Source organism: Ruditapes philippinarum, unplaced genomic scaffold (assembly GCF_026571515.1).
Source record: "Ruditapes philippinarum isolate M1 unplaced genomic scaffold, ASM2657151v2 ctg208_1_1_1_1, whole genome shotgun sequence".
Taxonomy (NCBI): Eukaryota; Metazoa; Mollusca; class Bivalvia; order Venerida; family Veneridae; genus Ruditapes; species Ruditapes philippinarum.
In genome coordinates this window covers 98,111-117,061 of record NW_026858626.1, presented here as the reverse complement: position 1 = coordinate 117,061, position 18,951 = coordinate 98,111, and the positions used below count along the sequence as shown (strand labels likewise).

The 18,951-nt window shown below is 33.2% G+C and overlaps 2 protein-coding genes across 3 annotated transcripts in view; one reads left to right on the top strand and one right to left on the bottom strand.

The window, feature by feature from the left end:
- Positions 1-838: 838 nt before the first annotated feature.
- On the top strand, positions 839-7,420 carry LOC132753757 (methylosome subunit pICln-like). Its single transcript, XM_060744281.1, has 5 exons — positions 839-1,032; positions 4,581-4,717; positions 4,997-5,095; positions 6,649-6,807; positions 7,282-7,420. Exons 1-5 carry the CDS (start codon positions 917-919, stop codon positions 7,332-7,334), a joined length of 564 nt encoding a protein of 187 aa, XP_060600264.1. The 5' UTR covers positions 839-916; the 3' UTR covers positions 7,335-7,420.
- A 4,511-nt stretch (positions 7,421-11,931) lies between these two features.
- Positions 11,932-18,951, bottom strand: part of LOC132753739 (serine/threonine-protein phosphatase 6 regulatory ankyrin repeat subunit C-like) — a 36,266-nt gene continuing 29,246 nt past the window's right edge. For both annotated transcript variants that reach the window (XM_060744250.1, XM_060744249.1), the window contains exons 3-7: positions 16,556-16,756; positions 15,573-15,755; positions 15,082-15,264; positions 14,415-14,538; positions 11,932-14,161 (exon numbers count right to left, since the gene is read on the bottom strand). In XM_060744250.1, coding sequence (XP_060600233.1) covers positions 13,719-14,161; positions 14,415-14,538; positions 15,082-15,264; positions 15,573-15,755; positions 16,556-16,756 — 1,134 coding nt within the window. In that variant the 3' untranslated portion in view covers positions 11,932-13,718. The remainder of the gene's footprint in view (positions 14,162-14,414; positions 14,539-15,081; positions 15,265-15,572; positions 15,756-16,555; positions 16,757-18,951) is intronic.

Sequence of the window (18,951 nt, the reverse complement as noted above, 5' to 3'; positions counted from 1 at the left end):
TACTGCTGTTATAGGTAAAGCTTTGCATTTCTTCCCTGAACAGTAATTTAGATATAAGCATAAAACAGAGCTTGATCGTTTATATACCTTAATAAGTCTTCTTCCTGCACAAGTTTATGATGACTAAAGGACGAATTACCTCCTGTGCCGTGCTTCTTTTGATGTAATGTTACAGGTTTAGTTTCCTTACTTTAGATGAAATAGTGATACATTTTTGTCATAGATTTTTTGACGTTTCATTTCCAAGCTTACACTTTAGATGCTTAGCATTTGATGATAGCTATTTCTTCAATTTCAGAAAAAAAATCTGAAGAGATATAAAAGAAATTAGATTTTTCTTTCTTTTAAGAAATGTTTTTGCTATGCGTCATTTGCAATTCTGAAGGATGCCTAAACTTAAGATTATAGGAAAAATTAAGCTGAATGCATTAACATGGAATAAATCCAAATATGGTAACAATAGCTGATGAAACTTAACAAACCGCATAAACTATATGAACATGTGCAGCAGTAAGAAAAATCCCCATGATTGAGTTCAATGATTTGTAAGAACCGTCCAATGATTTGATTTTATATGATAAAATGCACAGGCTACATACCTGTTGGAATTATATATATTAGAAGTTGGAAAAATTATTAAATTATCAACATTTTGAAAAAAGAATAAAATTAATATCAATAAAGAAAAATTCTCGAACATTCACATATCGACAGCTTTTTTATTATTCCAAATGTTGGGGGGGGGGGGGATATAATTAAAAAAATATAATAAAATGCTCAAATCGTACGGAATCGGCACGGACTTTAGAGTCGCAGTCACGAATACTTTCTCTCCATTTTGATTGGTCGATCACAAATCGTAAATAAAACGAAAGAATAAAACGTGCTATAAACATTATCTATATTTTTGTGCATTATGTTACTTACAGATTTTCCCGTACCCAATGTTGGGATTAAGCACAAAGAAGACAATACTACTGTATTCATAGATGGAGCTGACAAAGGCAAAGGAGCCCTGTACATAGCTGAAAGGTGTGATTGTGTATTGGTAAAATGGTGGGTGGGGTGCTAACAATGAATCGAATGGAGGTTTTTACTCATTTATGCTTTATGTGATTACTGGACATATATTATGTATAACTATTGTCAGCGATTCATATCTGTTTATTTAATTATCATTTGGAATAAAATTTATTTAAAGTCAACTTTGGCACTTTTTCCAGCAGATTATCTGTCTTGCCTTTTTAGCTCACCTGAGCATGCTCAGGGTGAGCTTTTAGGATCGATGATTGTCCGTCGTCCGTCGTCCGTCCGTCCGTCGTCCGTTCACATTTAGTTGTTAACACTCTAGCGGTCACATTTTTGCCTCAATCATCATCAAACTTGGTCAGGATGCTTATCTAGTTGATAGCTCGGATGAGTTCGAACATGGGTCATCTCGGATGAGAAACTAGGTCACAAGAGCTAAAAATAGAAAAACCTTGTTAACACTCTAGAGGTCACATTTTTGCCTCAATCATCATCAAACTTGGTCAGGATGTTTGTCTAGGTGATAGCTCGGATGAGTTCGAACATGGGTCATCTCGGATGAAAAAGTAGGTCACCGGAGCTAAAAATAGAAAAACCTTGTTAACACTCTAGCGGTCACATTTTTTGCATCAATCATCATCAAACTTGGTCAGGATGCTTATCTAGTTGATAGCTCGGATGAGTTCGAACTTGGGTCATCTCGGATGAAAAAGTAGGTCACCGGAGCTAAAAATAGAAAAACCTTGTTAACACTCTAGCGGTCACATTTTTTGCATCAATCATCATCAAACTTGGTCAGGATGCTTATCTAGTTGATAGCTCGGATGAGTTCGAACTTGGGTCATCTCGGATGAAAAAGTAGGTCACCGAAGCTAAAAATAGAAAAACCTTGTTAACACTCTAGCGGTCACATTTTTGCATCAATCATCATCAAACTTGGTCAGGATGCTTTTCCAGTTGATAGCTTGGATGAGTTCGAACATGGGTCATCTCGGATGAAAAAGTAGGTCACCGGAGCTAAAAATAGAAAAACCTTGTTAACACTCTAGCGGTCACATTTTTGCATCAATCATCATCAAACTTGGTCAGGATGCTTATCTAGTTGATAGCTCGGATGAGTGTGAACATGGGTCATCTCGGATGAAAAAGTAGGTCACCGGAGCTAAAAATAGAAAAACGTTGTTAACACTCTAGTGGTCACATTTTTGCATCAATCATCATCAAACTTGATCAAGATGCTTGTCTAGGTGATAGCTCGGATGAGTTCGAACATGGGTCATCTCGGATGAAAAACTAGGTCACAGGAGCTAAAAATAGAAAAACCTTGTTAACACTCTAGTGGCTACTGTTGTGATCCAAATATTCTGTTAATTGGTCTGAAAGTTTGTTTTGATGATTTCTAAGTCAAGTTCGAACATTGGTCATCTTGGATGAAAAAAACTAGGTCACACCGCCCAAATATGGAAAAACCTTGTTAACATTCTAGTGGTCACATTTTCAACTCAATTATCATCAAACTTGGTCAGGATGCTTGTATAGGTAATTGCTTGGATGAGTTCAAAATCGCATGTGGAACTAGGTCACCGGAGCTAAAAATAGAAAAATCTTGTTAACACTCTAGTTGCTACTGTTTTGATCCAAGTATCCTTGAAATTGGTCTAAAAGTTTGTTTTGATGATTTCTAGGTCAAGTTTGAATATGTGTCACCTGGGTAAAAAACTAGGTCGCACTGCTCAAATATGGATAATCCTTGTTAACACTGTAGTGGTCACATTTTTGACTCACCTGTCATGAGACTTGGTCAGAATGCTTGTCTAGGTAATTGTTTGGATGAGTTTGATAAATCAGGTGAGCGATCTAGGGCCATCATGGCCCTCTTGTTTTTAAAACCTTTCTGTTAATTATTACTGGGACATGACATGACAGAACAAGCAAATACAGATAAGTGCCGCCTTATCTTTGCATCAATTCAAAATCTGAAATAGATTATATCTTTGCGTCCTTTCAGAATCTGAAATACATGTAGATGCACCTGCTGCCATTTATTTTCCTGATCCTTGTGATTTTAATAATTTGTAAGTTCAAGTGTAAATTGGAGAAATATATACCAACTTAATTGCGTTAGGTTTGTAACACAGGTAAACGTTGCGTGGCCATGACTTACACTATACCCCCGTCCCCCCTCTACAACCCAAAACCCTAAAAAAAATTATGAAAAAAAAAATTTTATGACTAAAATATTATAAAGGTATTGTACTCTACTTTCATTTTGCATAGAAATATCACTAGCATCTCAATTATCAGCGCATATATTCATCAATTTTTCACCAATCTTAACAATCTTGGTCTCAAATCTTAGATAAATAAATACTCTTTAAGAAAACAACACTGGCACCTTCGCTGATTATACGTAGCAAGAAATATCCAAGCCCAAACTGTCAACAAATGAAACTCGGAAGAGATCTGATTGCACCGTTTCGGTAAAACTCTCACGAGTAAAACACACTAAATTCACCGTGAAAGAATATTTCTTTGTATTGCGTATTTAAATATGATAAAATTAAGTTATTATTTGTAATAATTGTTCAATCAAAGCATCATATGAAACTATAACGCACCTTTTTTCCTATATTTCAAATTCTCAATCCAAAATGAAAGTAAATTGGCACAGCAGAGTTGTTTCCCTTTAAGTATTTTCATTGGTCCGAGGTTTTCCTGTGACCAATGAAAATACTCCATTTGAAAACAATCTGCAGGCCCATTTTACTTTCATTTTGGAATGAGAATTTGACATATAGGAAAAAAAAGGTGCGTTATAGTTTCATAAGATGCTTTGATTGAACAATTATTATAAAATAATAACTTAATTTTATCATATTTAAATACGCAATACAAAGAAATATTCTTTCACGGTGAATTTAGTGTGTTTTACTCGTGAGAGTTTTACCGAAACGGTGCAATCAGATCTCTTCCGAGTTTCATTTGTTGATAGTTTGGGCTTGGATATTTCTTGCTACGTATAATCAGCGAAGGTGCCAGTGTTGTTTTCTTAAAGAGTATTTATTTATCTAAGATTTGAGACCAAGATTGTTAAGATTGGTGAAAAATTGATGAATATATGCGCTGATAATTGAGATGCTAGTGATATTTCTATGCAAAATGAAAGTAGAGTAAAATACCTTTATAATATTTTAGTCATAAAAAAAAATTTTTTTTTTCATAATTTTTTTTAGGGTTTTGGGTTGTAGAGGGGGAACAGAGGTATAGTGTAAGTCATGGCCACGCAACGTTTACCTGTGGTTTGTAATGGACCTTAAATATTAAATTGGTCTTTACATGATTTTGTGAAAATTTATTGTTCTCATTTACATAACAATTGGGAAAATAAATGAATTGAAAACTGTTTGTTAATCAGCAGTCAACTGGAGACCATCATAAGACTGCTTATCTAGTGTGTAGTTGCTTGTCCTGTTATATTATGCCCCAGGTTATTATGACATAAATTTGTAAATGATATGGTTTTTAAGTGATATATGTTTCTTTTATGTCAGTCAGGTGACATGGTTAAGCCCAGCTGGTTCAGGATTCTGTCTAGAATACCCAAAGATCTGTCTACATGCCACATCTAGAGATCTGACTTCATTTCCACATGAATGTCTCTACCTACAAGTTGAAGGAAAGTTAATTGGTAAGATTACTAGTATACTTAGTAAAATGGGCCAGCTTCAAAGCTGTCACTGCTTTTACAATATACCTGTACATCATGCTTAATACGTTAAGCTGTTTGTTTAATCAAAACTACCTTTTAAAATCTGGCATTGTTATTTGTAATATTTTATGAATATTATTTGTTCAAGGAACAACTTAGGATTGACTGCCTTGTTAATGAATTAATCAAAATAGAATTATTATTTTTGTGATCATACATGAAATAACTCTTATTAATTGACTGCATTTTTTATTACAGAAGATGACAGGGGGAGTAACTCATCATCAGAAGGTGATGATGATGACATGCCAACTACAGAAGTCAGATTTGTACCTGATGACAAAAGGGCACGTAAGTGTTCATTCATTTAACATTTATTATTTTGTTTTAAGGCAAGCCATCACTGTTGTAGTAATATTTTATGGTGCATGGCCATGTTGGTACATTATTTTAAGCTCAAGTAATCATATTGGTACAACCACAAACCAAATCTGAAGTTGGTGAGTCTGCTGTTCTTAAGGAAGCAAGTGTTTTTAATTTAACAGTATAATTTGTTAGATTAGTGTACAAGTATTTGTTATGTTTTCGTCCAATAATGTTCTACAGTGCAATGGAAACTATATTTAAAATGCTATTTTAATGCCTGGAAAATACAAAATAAACAGTTTAATGTTTATTTTGGTGTTAATTATTACTCTCTATATATACATGTAGATTGTTACAAAAGTAACCACATTTTTAACATTTTAAAATATATACTTATCTTAATTAACACATAGGAACATACTTAATGTTAACTCAACATTTATATGATGTCATGTTGCTATAACAATAATGTCTAAGTGTAGAAACACCCATGTTCTTAGAATTACTTTCTGTATTGAATGGGGATTATAGCTGATAATAAGTTATTTTGGAAAAAGTTTAATACATGTCAAAGGCACATGTATAGGTATTTTTTGCCATGCTTACAAGTTACACTGAGAATGTCTCAGATTGTCCTAAACTTTACCATATTGAGCCCTAACTTTAATATCTAAAATTTATTATTAAAATTTTTAAACTCAAAAAAAAGTTTTGTAAACATGGGATTAATGTTTTTTTAATTTTTATTTTTTCAGAAGAGCAATGTAACAGCCTTTAAACAGTCCAACATTACCCCCGGGATCCAAAAGTTTTCCCTGACTCAGATAACAATATGTGGAAAAGGTTTTATGTTTCTGTTGATCTTTTTTGTTTAAAAATTTATGTTTATACATTTTATTTAAATTTTTGCCTTTTCATGTAGTAAATTTAAAAAAGTTTTGGGAAATAAAATTTCCTGTGGAAATTTAAATGGGTAAAAATTTTTTTATTTTTGTAGAAAATTTTTCCAAAAAATTTAAAATCAAATAATCACTTTTTTTAAAGCTATTTTTACCTAATTTTTTATTGGGGTTGGGTTAAAACTTGCATTTTTATACATTTAAAAATCCCTCTGAGGTGATAAAGAAAATGTTCACCTGAACCTTTGTTGAGGGTGAACATTTCAATTGCATGTGATATTTATTTCATTATACTGAACAGCTCTTAAGTGTTAAAGCAACCTGTCGATTGAGGGCTGTTTGATAATGACAGCGACCGTATATGATGCTACCATGTGACCTTACAGATTGTTACCCTCTAATGTCACATAACTTAAGGCTATAAAGTAAATAAATCATGAAGGTTATGATGTTAAGAAATACACAATGGTCATCTATTTCATTGAAAACAGGTACCTCATTTGATTGAAAGATTTTCTAAAGCATATATCTTTGGTTCTGTTATGATTTAAGAAAAAGCAATCTGAATAGAAATGCTATTTTAGGAAACACAGTGTGATCAGTAGTAAAATCAGTTGTAATGTGTTAAGGAAATGTTAGAATGATTATTGTATTTTTCAGAAGGTTATTATGAAGGTGAAGAAGGTGTTGAGGAGCTCACAGAACAAGGGCAGGCAACTCTACAAAGATTAGAAAATATGTTACGAGGAGGGCAAGGAGATGGGCCTCCTGCGGAGCATACAAATGGTCACCAAGATGAAGAAGGTAATGCAGTATTAGTAAATGTTTTTATTCATATCTTACATGTTAAGGGGTCTCTTTGGTTGAATGGTTATGGTTGCTGACTTCACTTGCACCATACCACTGTGGTCTAAAACCTGCTAGGGACTTCGTATTTGATAATGTTCAGAAGCTATCCAGCTCAGGGCTGGCAAAATCTTAATTTGACTTACTAGTACTTGTCAGTTTTATTTGAGTATTTTATTTCACCTGTCCGTATGACTATGAAACTTAATGTAGAAACTGCTTGAAAAAAATCCACTTTGTCTTCTTCTTCTAGCAGTAACTTGACAAATTATTACATGACCTTTATTTAAAGTGCCATGATTTAATTAACTTAAAGCCTGGGTAATTACTGGTTAGTTATGGATCTACCACCAAGATAATGATTTGAAACGTGTTTAAAAACCCCAACTGTCTAGCATTGTTCTTGAATCAACGCTTTTATTTCCTATTCAGATATGGAGAATGAAAATGCAGGCCAGTTTGAAGATGCAGATATGGAACATTAAACTCAGATTGACTAAAAGAAACATACATTGTGTAATTAAACATTAAACATACATGGGAATGTGTAATTAGGAAGTGAACATGTGTGTAAAATGTAGGACTTACATATAAAAACTGGAGGCAGCAAACTGTCTAAGTTGTAGGTAATATGTGAATATTGACATAGTGCTGGGAAGCGACATGAACAATGTCTAGTGTACAGAATAAATTGAAGTGTACAGAACATTCACAGATGTGTACATAGATCTCTTTTATTTGTACATACATCTTTGAAATGTGTACATTTGCTGTTTGTGAAATGTGTAACAAATGGTAGAAAATATCTGGCACGTATGATTTTACATGCATGAAGATAAAGACTAAAAGAGTAAAAAATGTGCAGACTTAAAATGGAGCATCAGTAAAGTAAAACAATTTGAAATGTTTAACAAGTATTATGGATAACATAGCGTTTACTCTATGCATCTACTTTTATGTTAGATTTAATGTTGCAGTATATTTGTGTTTCTTTTAGAACAACAATTCACTTTGTCACCTATGAAAATATAAAACTTGGTGACAATTTCTGTTGAAGTTTGAAAAAAATAAACTTCTTTTTGACAAGTTTTTGTTAAAAAAAAAAATCCCGGAAAATATGGTTTATATAGCTAGTACAGCAACATTAGAATCAAAGAGTAATAAACTTATGAATTTTCCTCTTTCATTTAACATTTTGTTTAAATGTTGAAGTTTGAGACATGGGAACAAATTCTTGGAATTTCATGTATACATGTGCAAAGTAACATTGTTGTATATTTTTTTGTTTTTATTAATGAAATACAAACAATTTGCAAGATGTAAGAAAGTGTTGATTTTTTTCTTTTTGTTGAAATAATGAAGACACCTGATAGAAAATTGTTTATAAGACTTTGGGAACCAGCCATGAAATCAATGGAATCTTTTCTGAGCCTGTTTGAAAAAGATACAAAACATATCTTCACATGTTAAATAAAATGTACATATACACAATAGGTAAGGAAGAAGAAAATACACCTACCTCAAAATTACCTTTGGGTCGTTGGCTTTCCTTATATGTGTATTGTAAAAAAATTCTTCTCAGAATTGACAGAGGGTAGAGGTTAGATATTTGGCAGAAAACATTGTGTAGTAGACCTCTACCAACATTATTCAAATTATAGTCCTGGGATCAAAATTGGACGCGCCCCGGGAGTCATTTATTTATAATAAAAAAAAACTTCTTGTCTGAGTCAAGGTACATGGTTTGGAGATTTGATATTTGGTATATAATAATAATTATCATGTAAAGGTCCTCTACCAAAGTTATTCAAATATTGTCCTTGGTGTCAAAATTGGCCCTGCCATGGGGGTCATAGGTTTTCCTTATAAAGTAAAAAGTTAAGAAAATCTTTCTCTCTGAATTAACAAAGATTAGGTAAGATATTTTGCAAGAAACATTGTGTAGTGGACTTATACCAAGATTGTCCAAATCACAGTCCCTGGGTCAAAATTTGTCCAGCCCCTGGGGTCACTGATTATGATTATGTATATATACTACTCAAACTTTGCTAAGCACCAAGTTTTCCACATAGCATCGTGCATTCTACATCACATGTTATGTGATATTTACATTGTAAATCGTGTAGTAATGTATCAAGAATATACCCTGTGTACACATAACCTTTGAATGACAGGCCATTTTCACGTGCAAGTACAGCAAACAAGTTCGATAGTCTTCATTAGACACAGCATACACTTACCGAGACGTGTAGGGTGTACATCCTTCATTTTCTATTGAAATATTGAACATTAAAGTTTGAATAATGGCGAATGCAAATATTAGAAGGCATTTATCAGAAGCAGAGTTGTGGCGGTGGAGCAGGGGGCTCGACATCGTGAGGTTGGTTTGGTGTGGACCATACAGTTATCTACCGAGTCTGGGCGAGGTTCCAACAGCATGGTACACCTGTTAGACGACATGGTTGTGGCAGAACAATGATGACTCTTGAGGCCTAGTATCGTTTTCTTGTCATCCAGGCAATCCGTTTTGCAACTGCAACCCAACTTTGTTCTGACATTCAAAATGCTTCAGGGGTATTGTGTGTCAACATAAACCATACGTACAAGTTTGCATGAAAGTGGTCTGCGATAATGATACACACCTTTGTTTGTGTCGCTTGTTAAGTATCTCCCCTTTTGCCTCTAGTTTTATTTCTGATTTTTGTTGCTGGGTCGTATTTTTTGCTTTCATTGAACGCCGCCTTTCCTTGTTGATCTTGTTAACATATTGTAACACATTTCACTGTGTAAGTTCCGTTAACGTTGCTGACCGTTATATCTCTTTTATCCGTGTTAGTCATTCATTGGTGTTTTTATTGTCTGTTTAGCTTTATTTTCTGTTCTGTCTGCTTCGGTAAAGTGTCTTGTAATGTATTGGTTTCTGTTTACTGATTCTGTGATCTGATGTGTTTTTATTGTTCTTTTGCGGTACATGTTATCCGTAGATGGTGTTGCGTATTCCGTAATCGGTCACAGAGTGCGTTTTTGTGTAAGTAGTTCCCGTTTTCTGTGCCTTTGTCTTGTTATCGTCAGGTTTTTATTGGCTGTACTGTTAAATCTTCTCTTGTCTGTATCCGTGATATTACTTGTTCCTTTAAGTCACTTCTGTTCTGTTCCGTGCCTTGACGTCTGTTTCATTCAGTTTCTTGTAGATTTCACCGCTGTTTTTATCTGCCGTCTTTTGCTGACTGTCATGCTATATATTACTTTTTCTCTTTTCCTTTAGGCCTTTTGAACTCTGATCGATTTAGTCTGTATGTTTATCACTGTTTGTCTCTGTGTTCTATGTTCTGGCTTTGTCAGTCTCATAGTCATGTCATTCTTTTAGTGGAGTAGCGGGGGATCGAGCTCACGACCCCATGATTGGTAGGCAGACAGTGTTACCACTGCACCATAGCGCCCGCTCTGAATAATAACTGTTTTTGAAAGTCCTTTATACATAATTACTTCAATGGCTAACAAAAAAACATGTATTGCAATTAAATTTTAACACCTCTACTTAGGTAGCCAACCCACGTGACTTTATACGTCAAAGAGAATATTACTCGATTTCAGTATAACTTTGCTGTTACTTTAAGATACATTTTCTAAGGTAAATCAGATGGTGTGATAGTCTTGAAGAATTTTCCTTAGACCAGACTGAATTCCGAAATTTTCAAGAGCTGCTATAGCAAGTGCATGAACCAATCTCCCGATTTCAGACATTTAAAACAAATAAACGGGCTATTTTGTATAATGAAACGTTTGAGATTCCATGAGAAACTTGTCTCGTGATAAAAGAAAATGATATACGGTAATCGTTGATATACGGTAATCGTTTACACTGCAATATAGATCAAAGCGCTGAAAGCACTGGAAGCGACTAGGCTATTATAACACAAATAAAAGAATGTAACACGTCATTGCGTCATATTTGATTAGTGTCTTGTACATCAATGCAGTAAAGTAATTTAACTGCGACCTGAAGGTGCTATATTTTATGCTGTAAAGTTAGAACAGAATTAACCTTTTCATACACAAATTTGCATTTTAACTGCAAAATCTGTTTAACATGAATGTTACCATTTCCTGTTATTTAAATACTTTGCTCGTTGATATGCTACTAGCCATAAAAAATGGCGCATGCCACTAAACTTTCAGTAAAATTTACCTTATTACAAACTATTTTATACACCGCAGATTTCGTCTGTGACGTAAAAAACTTAATTGCTTATAAATCGGTTCCTGGCAGAACAATTAAAAACTTTGTAGGTGGTTAGGTCTTATTAAAGAGGCATGCCTACCGAAGCAGTTCACCACTTTCACCTTTTTTGCCATATTTGCATGATTAAACTTATTATAATTATTATAGTATTTGCGCGCGATTACTAACATCAGTTTTTTTTGTAGTTTTCTTTGTCACGAAAAGTTATAATTGCCCAAGCATTGCGCCAAAATTAGAAGTGTAATATATTGTATCCCGTCGGAGCTGAGCATTTTTGATATTATTGGATAGACTTTATATATTAATGGACACAAATCAAACAGCTACAGAAATATGTAATGCAAATTAGACATTAGCAAATAACGGGTTATTGTTTTGTTTATTAAATTGTACATGTCCGTCGAACGCTGAACATTACGTCTTCCTTTCATTTACTATTTATAGAGTTTTGTTAGTTGCATCTAAATATTTGCTTGTTTGTGATATATCATAGTGTTATGTTATGTTATAAAGTTTACTTTTATACACACAGATGTCGTAGAAGAATAAATTTTAGTCTTGTAGAGTTCCCCAATAGCTACAGGCTTGGAATACTATTTGATATCCATTTCTTTCTCCCACTTAAAATATATTATTCTGAGCGATTGAATGGATGGTATAAGTTGTTATTTACACAAGCACAATAAATTTCAAACTGAAAAAAGCAGACTGAAAGTGTTCTGTGAATTCACTTAACTTCGTTGGCATGAATTTTCATGGTTTTGTCTGACAAAACTTTTTTTTGTAAGAATTTACATTCTTATAGATAAATAAATAGAAACAACAACAATGAAACAGTGAAATTAAACTAACTGAAAGCCCTTTATTATCAGTATAAAAATGTTTTGAGTATTATTCAAATGGTTAAAAACGATGCATGATGTAATGAAAGCCTGTTCACAATATAGAAATAAAAATGAGCCAATGTTCATCACTTAATTTTCTTAACTTATCATTTAATTTTCTTGAACTAAAATGCTATCATAGATCAAGCTAGTAGTTATAAATTCATTATGTAATATACCTGAGTATCCCAGATAATGTCGTAAAGGGACATAGCACATATGTTAATGAGTATTTAAAATGATTGATATATTTAAATAATATATTGATTAATATTTTTTATTACCGCAAAAATACTTTTATATTTCTCTGATATGTTATAATTTCTGATACTTAAAAAAATCACACTTTGCTTTATGAAATACCATGTTCTTTATCATTCGATGGTGGAACTTAAAATGAACCGTGGTAGTTTATGTCCCAGTTCGTGGGCAGCAGCTCTATTTATTCTACTGTATAAACAAGCAATTATCATAGTATTGCAAGCAATCCATAAGTCCCCTACCGGTAAGAGCCCAAGCAACATTTTGAAGGGCCATTCACTTAGGTTCCTATTTTAAGTAAATTTGTTGAAAAAGTTCTTTAAAAGTGATCACAGGAAACAGTTTTTATGTACAGACAGACGGACTGAAAGACACTCTAAAGTTATTTTTTAAACATCCCTGTTATCAAAATATAACATTTTTAAAATCCTATCATGATTGAAGAAGTTGGAGTAAAAATTACCAATTTCTCAAAAAAAAGTCTAAGTTCAAAAGGGGCATAATTCTAGAAATAGTCTTGCTAGAGTATTGAACACTCACAAAATTTAATGTTGAGTGATAATATGAAACATTTATATGAAGTTTGAAGTAGATACATTCAGAAAAAGAAGTTATTAAAAAAAAAAAGAGTTTTTTTCATGAAAATTTTAAGTTCAAGGGAGGTAATTCTGATAAACTTTGTGCTAGAGTTGTAAACCTTGTCACATATGATGTGGTTGATGACAAGCAACTTATATTTAAAGTTTGAAGAAAATACCTTAAGAAATAAAGAACTTATAGTGAAAAAACTTAAAAACTAGAATCAGAAATCTTGAAATTCAGTCTATTTGTTGCCATAGCAACCAGAATTTTCAACATAGGAAGATAAGAAAAGGATGTGCATAATTTCCATACTGCCATCTACCCATATGTCAAGTTTCATAAACATATTTTCAGTACTTTTTGTGTTATCACTGGATCCAGGTTATGTGTAAAATTTGCCATATTTTCAGTCTATTTGTTGCCATAGCAACCAGAATATTCAACATAGGAAGAAAAGAAAAAGACGTGCATAATCTCCATAATGCCATCTATCCATACAACAAATTCATAAAAATATTTTCAGTACTTTTTGCGTTATCGCGGGATCCAGGTTATGTGTAAAATTTGCCATATTTTCAGTCTATTTGTTGCCATAGCAACCAGAATTTTCAACATAGGACGAAAAGAAAAAGACGTGCATAATCTCCATACTGCCATCTATCCATATATCAAGTTTCATTAAAATATTTTCAGTACTTTTTGCGTTATCGCGGGATCCAGTTTTGTGGACGGACGGACTGACGGACGGACAGACGGACGGACTGACGGACGGACAGACGGACAGACGGACGGAGGGTAAACCTAAAGTCCCCTCCGGTAAACCGGTAGGGGACTAAAAAGACAATTAGCATTAACAAGAAGATAAAAATTGGTATCTCCCAATTTCACAGCACATTCTGCTATGTAAGTTCATCTTCTAGCTGAACTGCTTTTATCAATTGCTTAGGGAGAGGTAATAATGTCGCCTTCTCTGTTGTGTGTCCGCTCAAAGTGTCCCTAATTGCAAAAATTGCCAACCGAAACAAGCTCTGAACCAACATGGCGCCTTGGCGGAAATACTCTAACATAGACTGGTTTCCGACTAACGTATCCGGTGGACAAATAGACCAGTCTGTTAAATAGTCTACTCGTGACAAATCGTATCCGATTTCAACTAACAACATGGCAATTTCAAAAGCGCCAATGTCTATGGCAAGATGGAACACATCCGTTTGATAATCAAGTTCTCCCCGTTTCACACGTCCTTTTCTGTACAAGTCACTTTTCCAGTTTAACAAAACCTTTGCCGTATTCAGATCTTTTTTCCTTGTCGCTATTTGAAGAGGTGTCACACCGCAATAGACTGCAGTAAAAGGATATTGATCAGGTGGTATGTAATTCTAAACACGGCAAAACTATGAAGAGACGAACTTTAATAAAATTTCCTCTAATTCATTAATTATCGGTAATATGTGATAGAAAAAATGTATGTACAAACACAGAGCTATAGTTATAGATGTAATATACATTGTTAGTCTCTGGTATAAATGATATCTTTTGGATTTAAATGGACATGTAGAATTATTTCAAAATTTGTTTTTTTTTACTAAACTTACATTGAACGTTTTGATCAGCACCATTATAGAGTAAATATTGAACGAGGTTCGTGCACTGGTACATTGTGGCCATACATAAAGCATTACTATGCTCACATTTGCTGATATTGAGATCTGCCCCTGCCTGAAAATATGACAAAAACATAACCATACTGTTTGGAATTTAACATCAACTTCTTGCTAACATTGAAATCAAACAGCCCCCTTCAAGCTTGTCTTGGTATCATACTAGGTTACTTCCTTGGAATGGTTCAGCCTTTTTCTGCTTCTCACTTTTAATGATTATGCTTTCCAGTAGTGCACACAGATGTAGTTGGGGATATTAAAAAGGGTGTTATAACATATATATGATAGCAATCGAAATGAAAATATGCAAACGACTTCTTGCAATTACTTTTGTCTCATGCAAATGCATCGGCAACAACCTCACTCAAACTTACGACCACCCGCTCACAAAAAATAAATGAATAATAAAAGAACAACACTCTAGGCCACTGAGGTTACATATATCTGTAGAAAAAGTATCAAACATGTTGGGTGTTTGAAATAAGCATAAAATTGACTTAAATTACTTTAAAACAATTAAACATAAATACATACGTATAATTTTGAAGTTTTCTATTATCTAACCAGCTAATCAGTGAAATGGAAATTTGTTTTTTGTTACCTGTATCAACATTATAATGATAATCATGACGTCGTCAGCAACGTCAACGGAATCACCTGGTCTCCTATGATACAACAATATATTGGTTACAGGACAGCGTCCACAACTATCTAACGTATTAACTTGAGAACCAGCGGCCAGGAGCATCTCGACGACTTCTACATTACCTGTAATCATCGCCCTCTTTGAAAATAAAGATTGGATTAACTAGTATATAAATGTACCTATAACTTTACATGGATAGCTGCACCTTTTTTACTTCTTTACTTCATACGGCAATTATGACACAAGCCGAGTGGACTAGCATGGCTTTTGAATATCTAAATGAGCCAAACAGGAAACAAATGTAGAGGCCTACATGTTTAAATAAGTATGCCATAGGCAAGTAATACGATTTACTGGCCTCTTCGACCAATTCTAAATGTTTTCTAACTTGTTTGATGATAAACAATTAATACATGGGATTATTTGCCAAAGGCAACTGTTTGTACCTGAAGCGCCGTTCTACCTTCCATAAAGTCTCTACAATTGGGATTAGCCCCGGCTTCGATTAGAATCCGTACTATTTCCGTACGATCCTCTGCCGATACTTCTTTATCACCACAAACATAATTTAGTGGTGTGATACCTTTCTCATCTACGTTATCTATATCCGCGCCGTATTTCAACAGTATCTGCAATAAATGAAAATTTGATTTTGATATAGAATCAACAATGTAATGCCATTTGAATTTTTAAAAGGTCCGCTTTGCATGATCAAAACTATAAAGCATAATAAATTCATGAGAAAATTTTAAAAGAAACAAGTTTTCAGATATTGTTAGGGTTAATGTAGAAATGTTGAGTACGATGTATTACTTATTTGTGCCTAAATAATACTATCACCATTAATTATATTATTGCAAAACTACTTCTTCTATTTTCACTGGTTGTGGTTCAGGTTTGTCGCTTACTTATTACAGTACAATTCTGATATTGCGCGAAATAATCATATCTTTTTAAAACGAAACACAAGCTCGTAAAATTCCGGAATATTTCGTCATTTTTCGTGTCGTGAAAGTACGAAAAGTGACGAAGTTAACCGAACTCTTATGCCTCCAGATGAATAAAATCCAAACTTGAGAAAAAATGAACTAAGATGTCAGGAAAAATAAAAAGTTTCAAGATTCAAGTAATATTTGATTAATGGCTGATTTTTCAGTATTTACAACTAAATTCCTACTCCGTTAATAACGCAGTAAAGGCTACATGTATTTATGCACATTTTAACCACTTTTTGGTATTTTATGTGGTTAGTAAATGCCATTAGTAATGTGTAAATTGCTTCCTTTTGGTTACTTCACAATATTACACATTCAAATACATTTTCAAAATTGTCATGAAAATTTGCATGAAATTGGAGGCGTGCTGCTTTAAAGTGATATAATTAAAATATAAGATACAAAAAACAGAATTTTTGTGCGTGTCGGGTTACCTTTACACCTTCCACGGCGGCGTGTTTTACAGCAATATGTAAGGTTGTCCTACCATACATATCCCCGATGTCAATAATGTCTTGATCCTGATCGAGTAATATTTCAGCTATTTCATACCATTGGGTGATCATACAATACATGAGAGGTGTCTGATACCAGGAGTCACGTGCCGCCAGGTTCGCTCCTTTCTGAATGAGTACCTTGTAAAATATAACCCATTACTTCATAAGCATTTTGTGAAAAATGGCTGTTTTCATTGAAAAGTCTCCCGTTACAAGTTCAAATTGCTATAAAACAATAAAAACTGCTTCAATACTAATCAAACTTGGCACAAATGTTAACTGGACCATTGCCCTTGTAACAACATGCTCAGGCTTAAATTTCCTGTTACCATGGCAACGAGGGGACATCTCAAAATTGCCAAAAATCACTATTTTGCATTGATTTTTTCCATCAAAATTTGATTTCAAAGTGCTCCAACTTCTCAATGGATTGAGATGAAGTCAAATGCTTTTCAGCATTGGATACACGTTACCTCATGATCGATCTGGGGTCATTTTTAGCCTCTCACAAGTCCAAAATTTTCTTGGCGATGAGGGGGACTACCACCCCCCCCCTTCAAACACCCCAAACAGAATTCGGAAAATTATGATTTAACTTGACTTATATCATTGAATTCTTAAAAAGTCATTGTTACAAATAAGAAAATTTCATTACTTTCAATCCATAGCAAAAGTTATTGTGAAAATACTGACTTTTTTACTTTTTGATGCAATTGTACTATCGTCATGTAAACAGCATGACGTCACGTAAATAGTTGGTATGTTTGGGAGTATACTATAGCCAAAATTTCAAAGAACCTATGATTTTTCAGGAATTATACAATCATTTTGAATATAGTTCCCATAGTCGAGCATTATCATACCAAACATATCTTGATTCTCGAATCAAATATAATGTTATTAATTGACAAAATGCTTGCTTTGATAACAATATTTAATTTCATCATTTACAAATATCATGAATGTTATCGTCATGTATCATTATGTACCGTTATCGCACATATATAATGTCATTCAAGCCGATTTTTCTGGATCAGTCACTATAGAAACGATCAATGCAATTACTATTTGCGTTAAACAAGAGCCATCGCCGGGCGGAGCAACGCTCGAAACAAATCTAAAAGAAAATTGAAGAAAAAAGTTTTGTCCAAGTATAAATTATTACCATGAGTGAATGACAAAGTTAAGAAAATACAAGCAAATTCAATCATTTGACCTTGATGATCTAGGTCATTTAAACGGCCAATGTCATATATAATTATTCATCATGTCCGTTTGTCATAAGTGTTGTTTTTTCCACGTATAAATCAAATCCGTACATAAATAACAAAATTATGACAACCAAATTTCAATAATTTGACATTGACGGTTAAGGTCAGTTCAACCTTTTTGAAGGTCTTGTACAAAAAGTTGTTTTATCCAAGTATGAAGATAATCCTTTTTATTTATAAACTACCAAGTTACAGTCAATTATAGCAAAAATCAGTGAAACTTCAATAATTTAACCTTCAAGGTCATAAATGAGCCAAGATCAATTTGAGTTTGATATACGTGAAGGCTTATCCTAAACAATGTTGTGTCTTAATATGAAGTCAATCTTTTAATTAATAACAAAGTTATAATCAGTTACAACAACAACAAAAAGAAATTTCAATAATTTGATCTTCAAGGTGAAGGTCACTTATGAGTGAATGTCAAGGTCTGTATGTCAATCCTAAAAGATTGTTGAGATAAAATTTGAATTCAATCAAAAATAACAAAGTTATAGCCACTAATATACATTTGACCTTGAAGGTCAAGGTCATTTATGAATGAAGGTCAAGTTTAGTCTGGTCTACATGAAGGTCTTGTACCAAGGGTTGTTGCACATGTGCTTACTAAAAAAGAAAATATTTTGCTAATTTAAATTTAAAAAAACAACATATACAATTGTCTGTGAGTTTTTTTTACAAATAAAGATTTCTCATAAATTCTTTGCGAAAACTTGAACAACTTTATTTTTATCTGTGTTAAATAAATTCTTAAATTGGGGCTAATAGAATTTTAAGACTTGGGAAACCTTTAAAGCGCTTACTTTCCATTTTTTTAAAATTCTGTAAATTCACCAAGACATTAAGATGTTGGCTAAATTTAAAAAAAAAAATGTTTGGTTTTTGCCTTGTTTTATTACATCCCATTTTTTTGTCGGGAAATTTTGAAAAATGCTTTCCTAACTAAAAACATTTTTTTAAATTTTAAATTTACAAAATACAAAAGACGAAAATTCTTGGTCATGAATTTATACAAAACTGTTCCAACTTTGTTTTATTTATTTCTACATAATCAAATCCTTA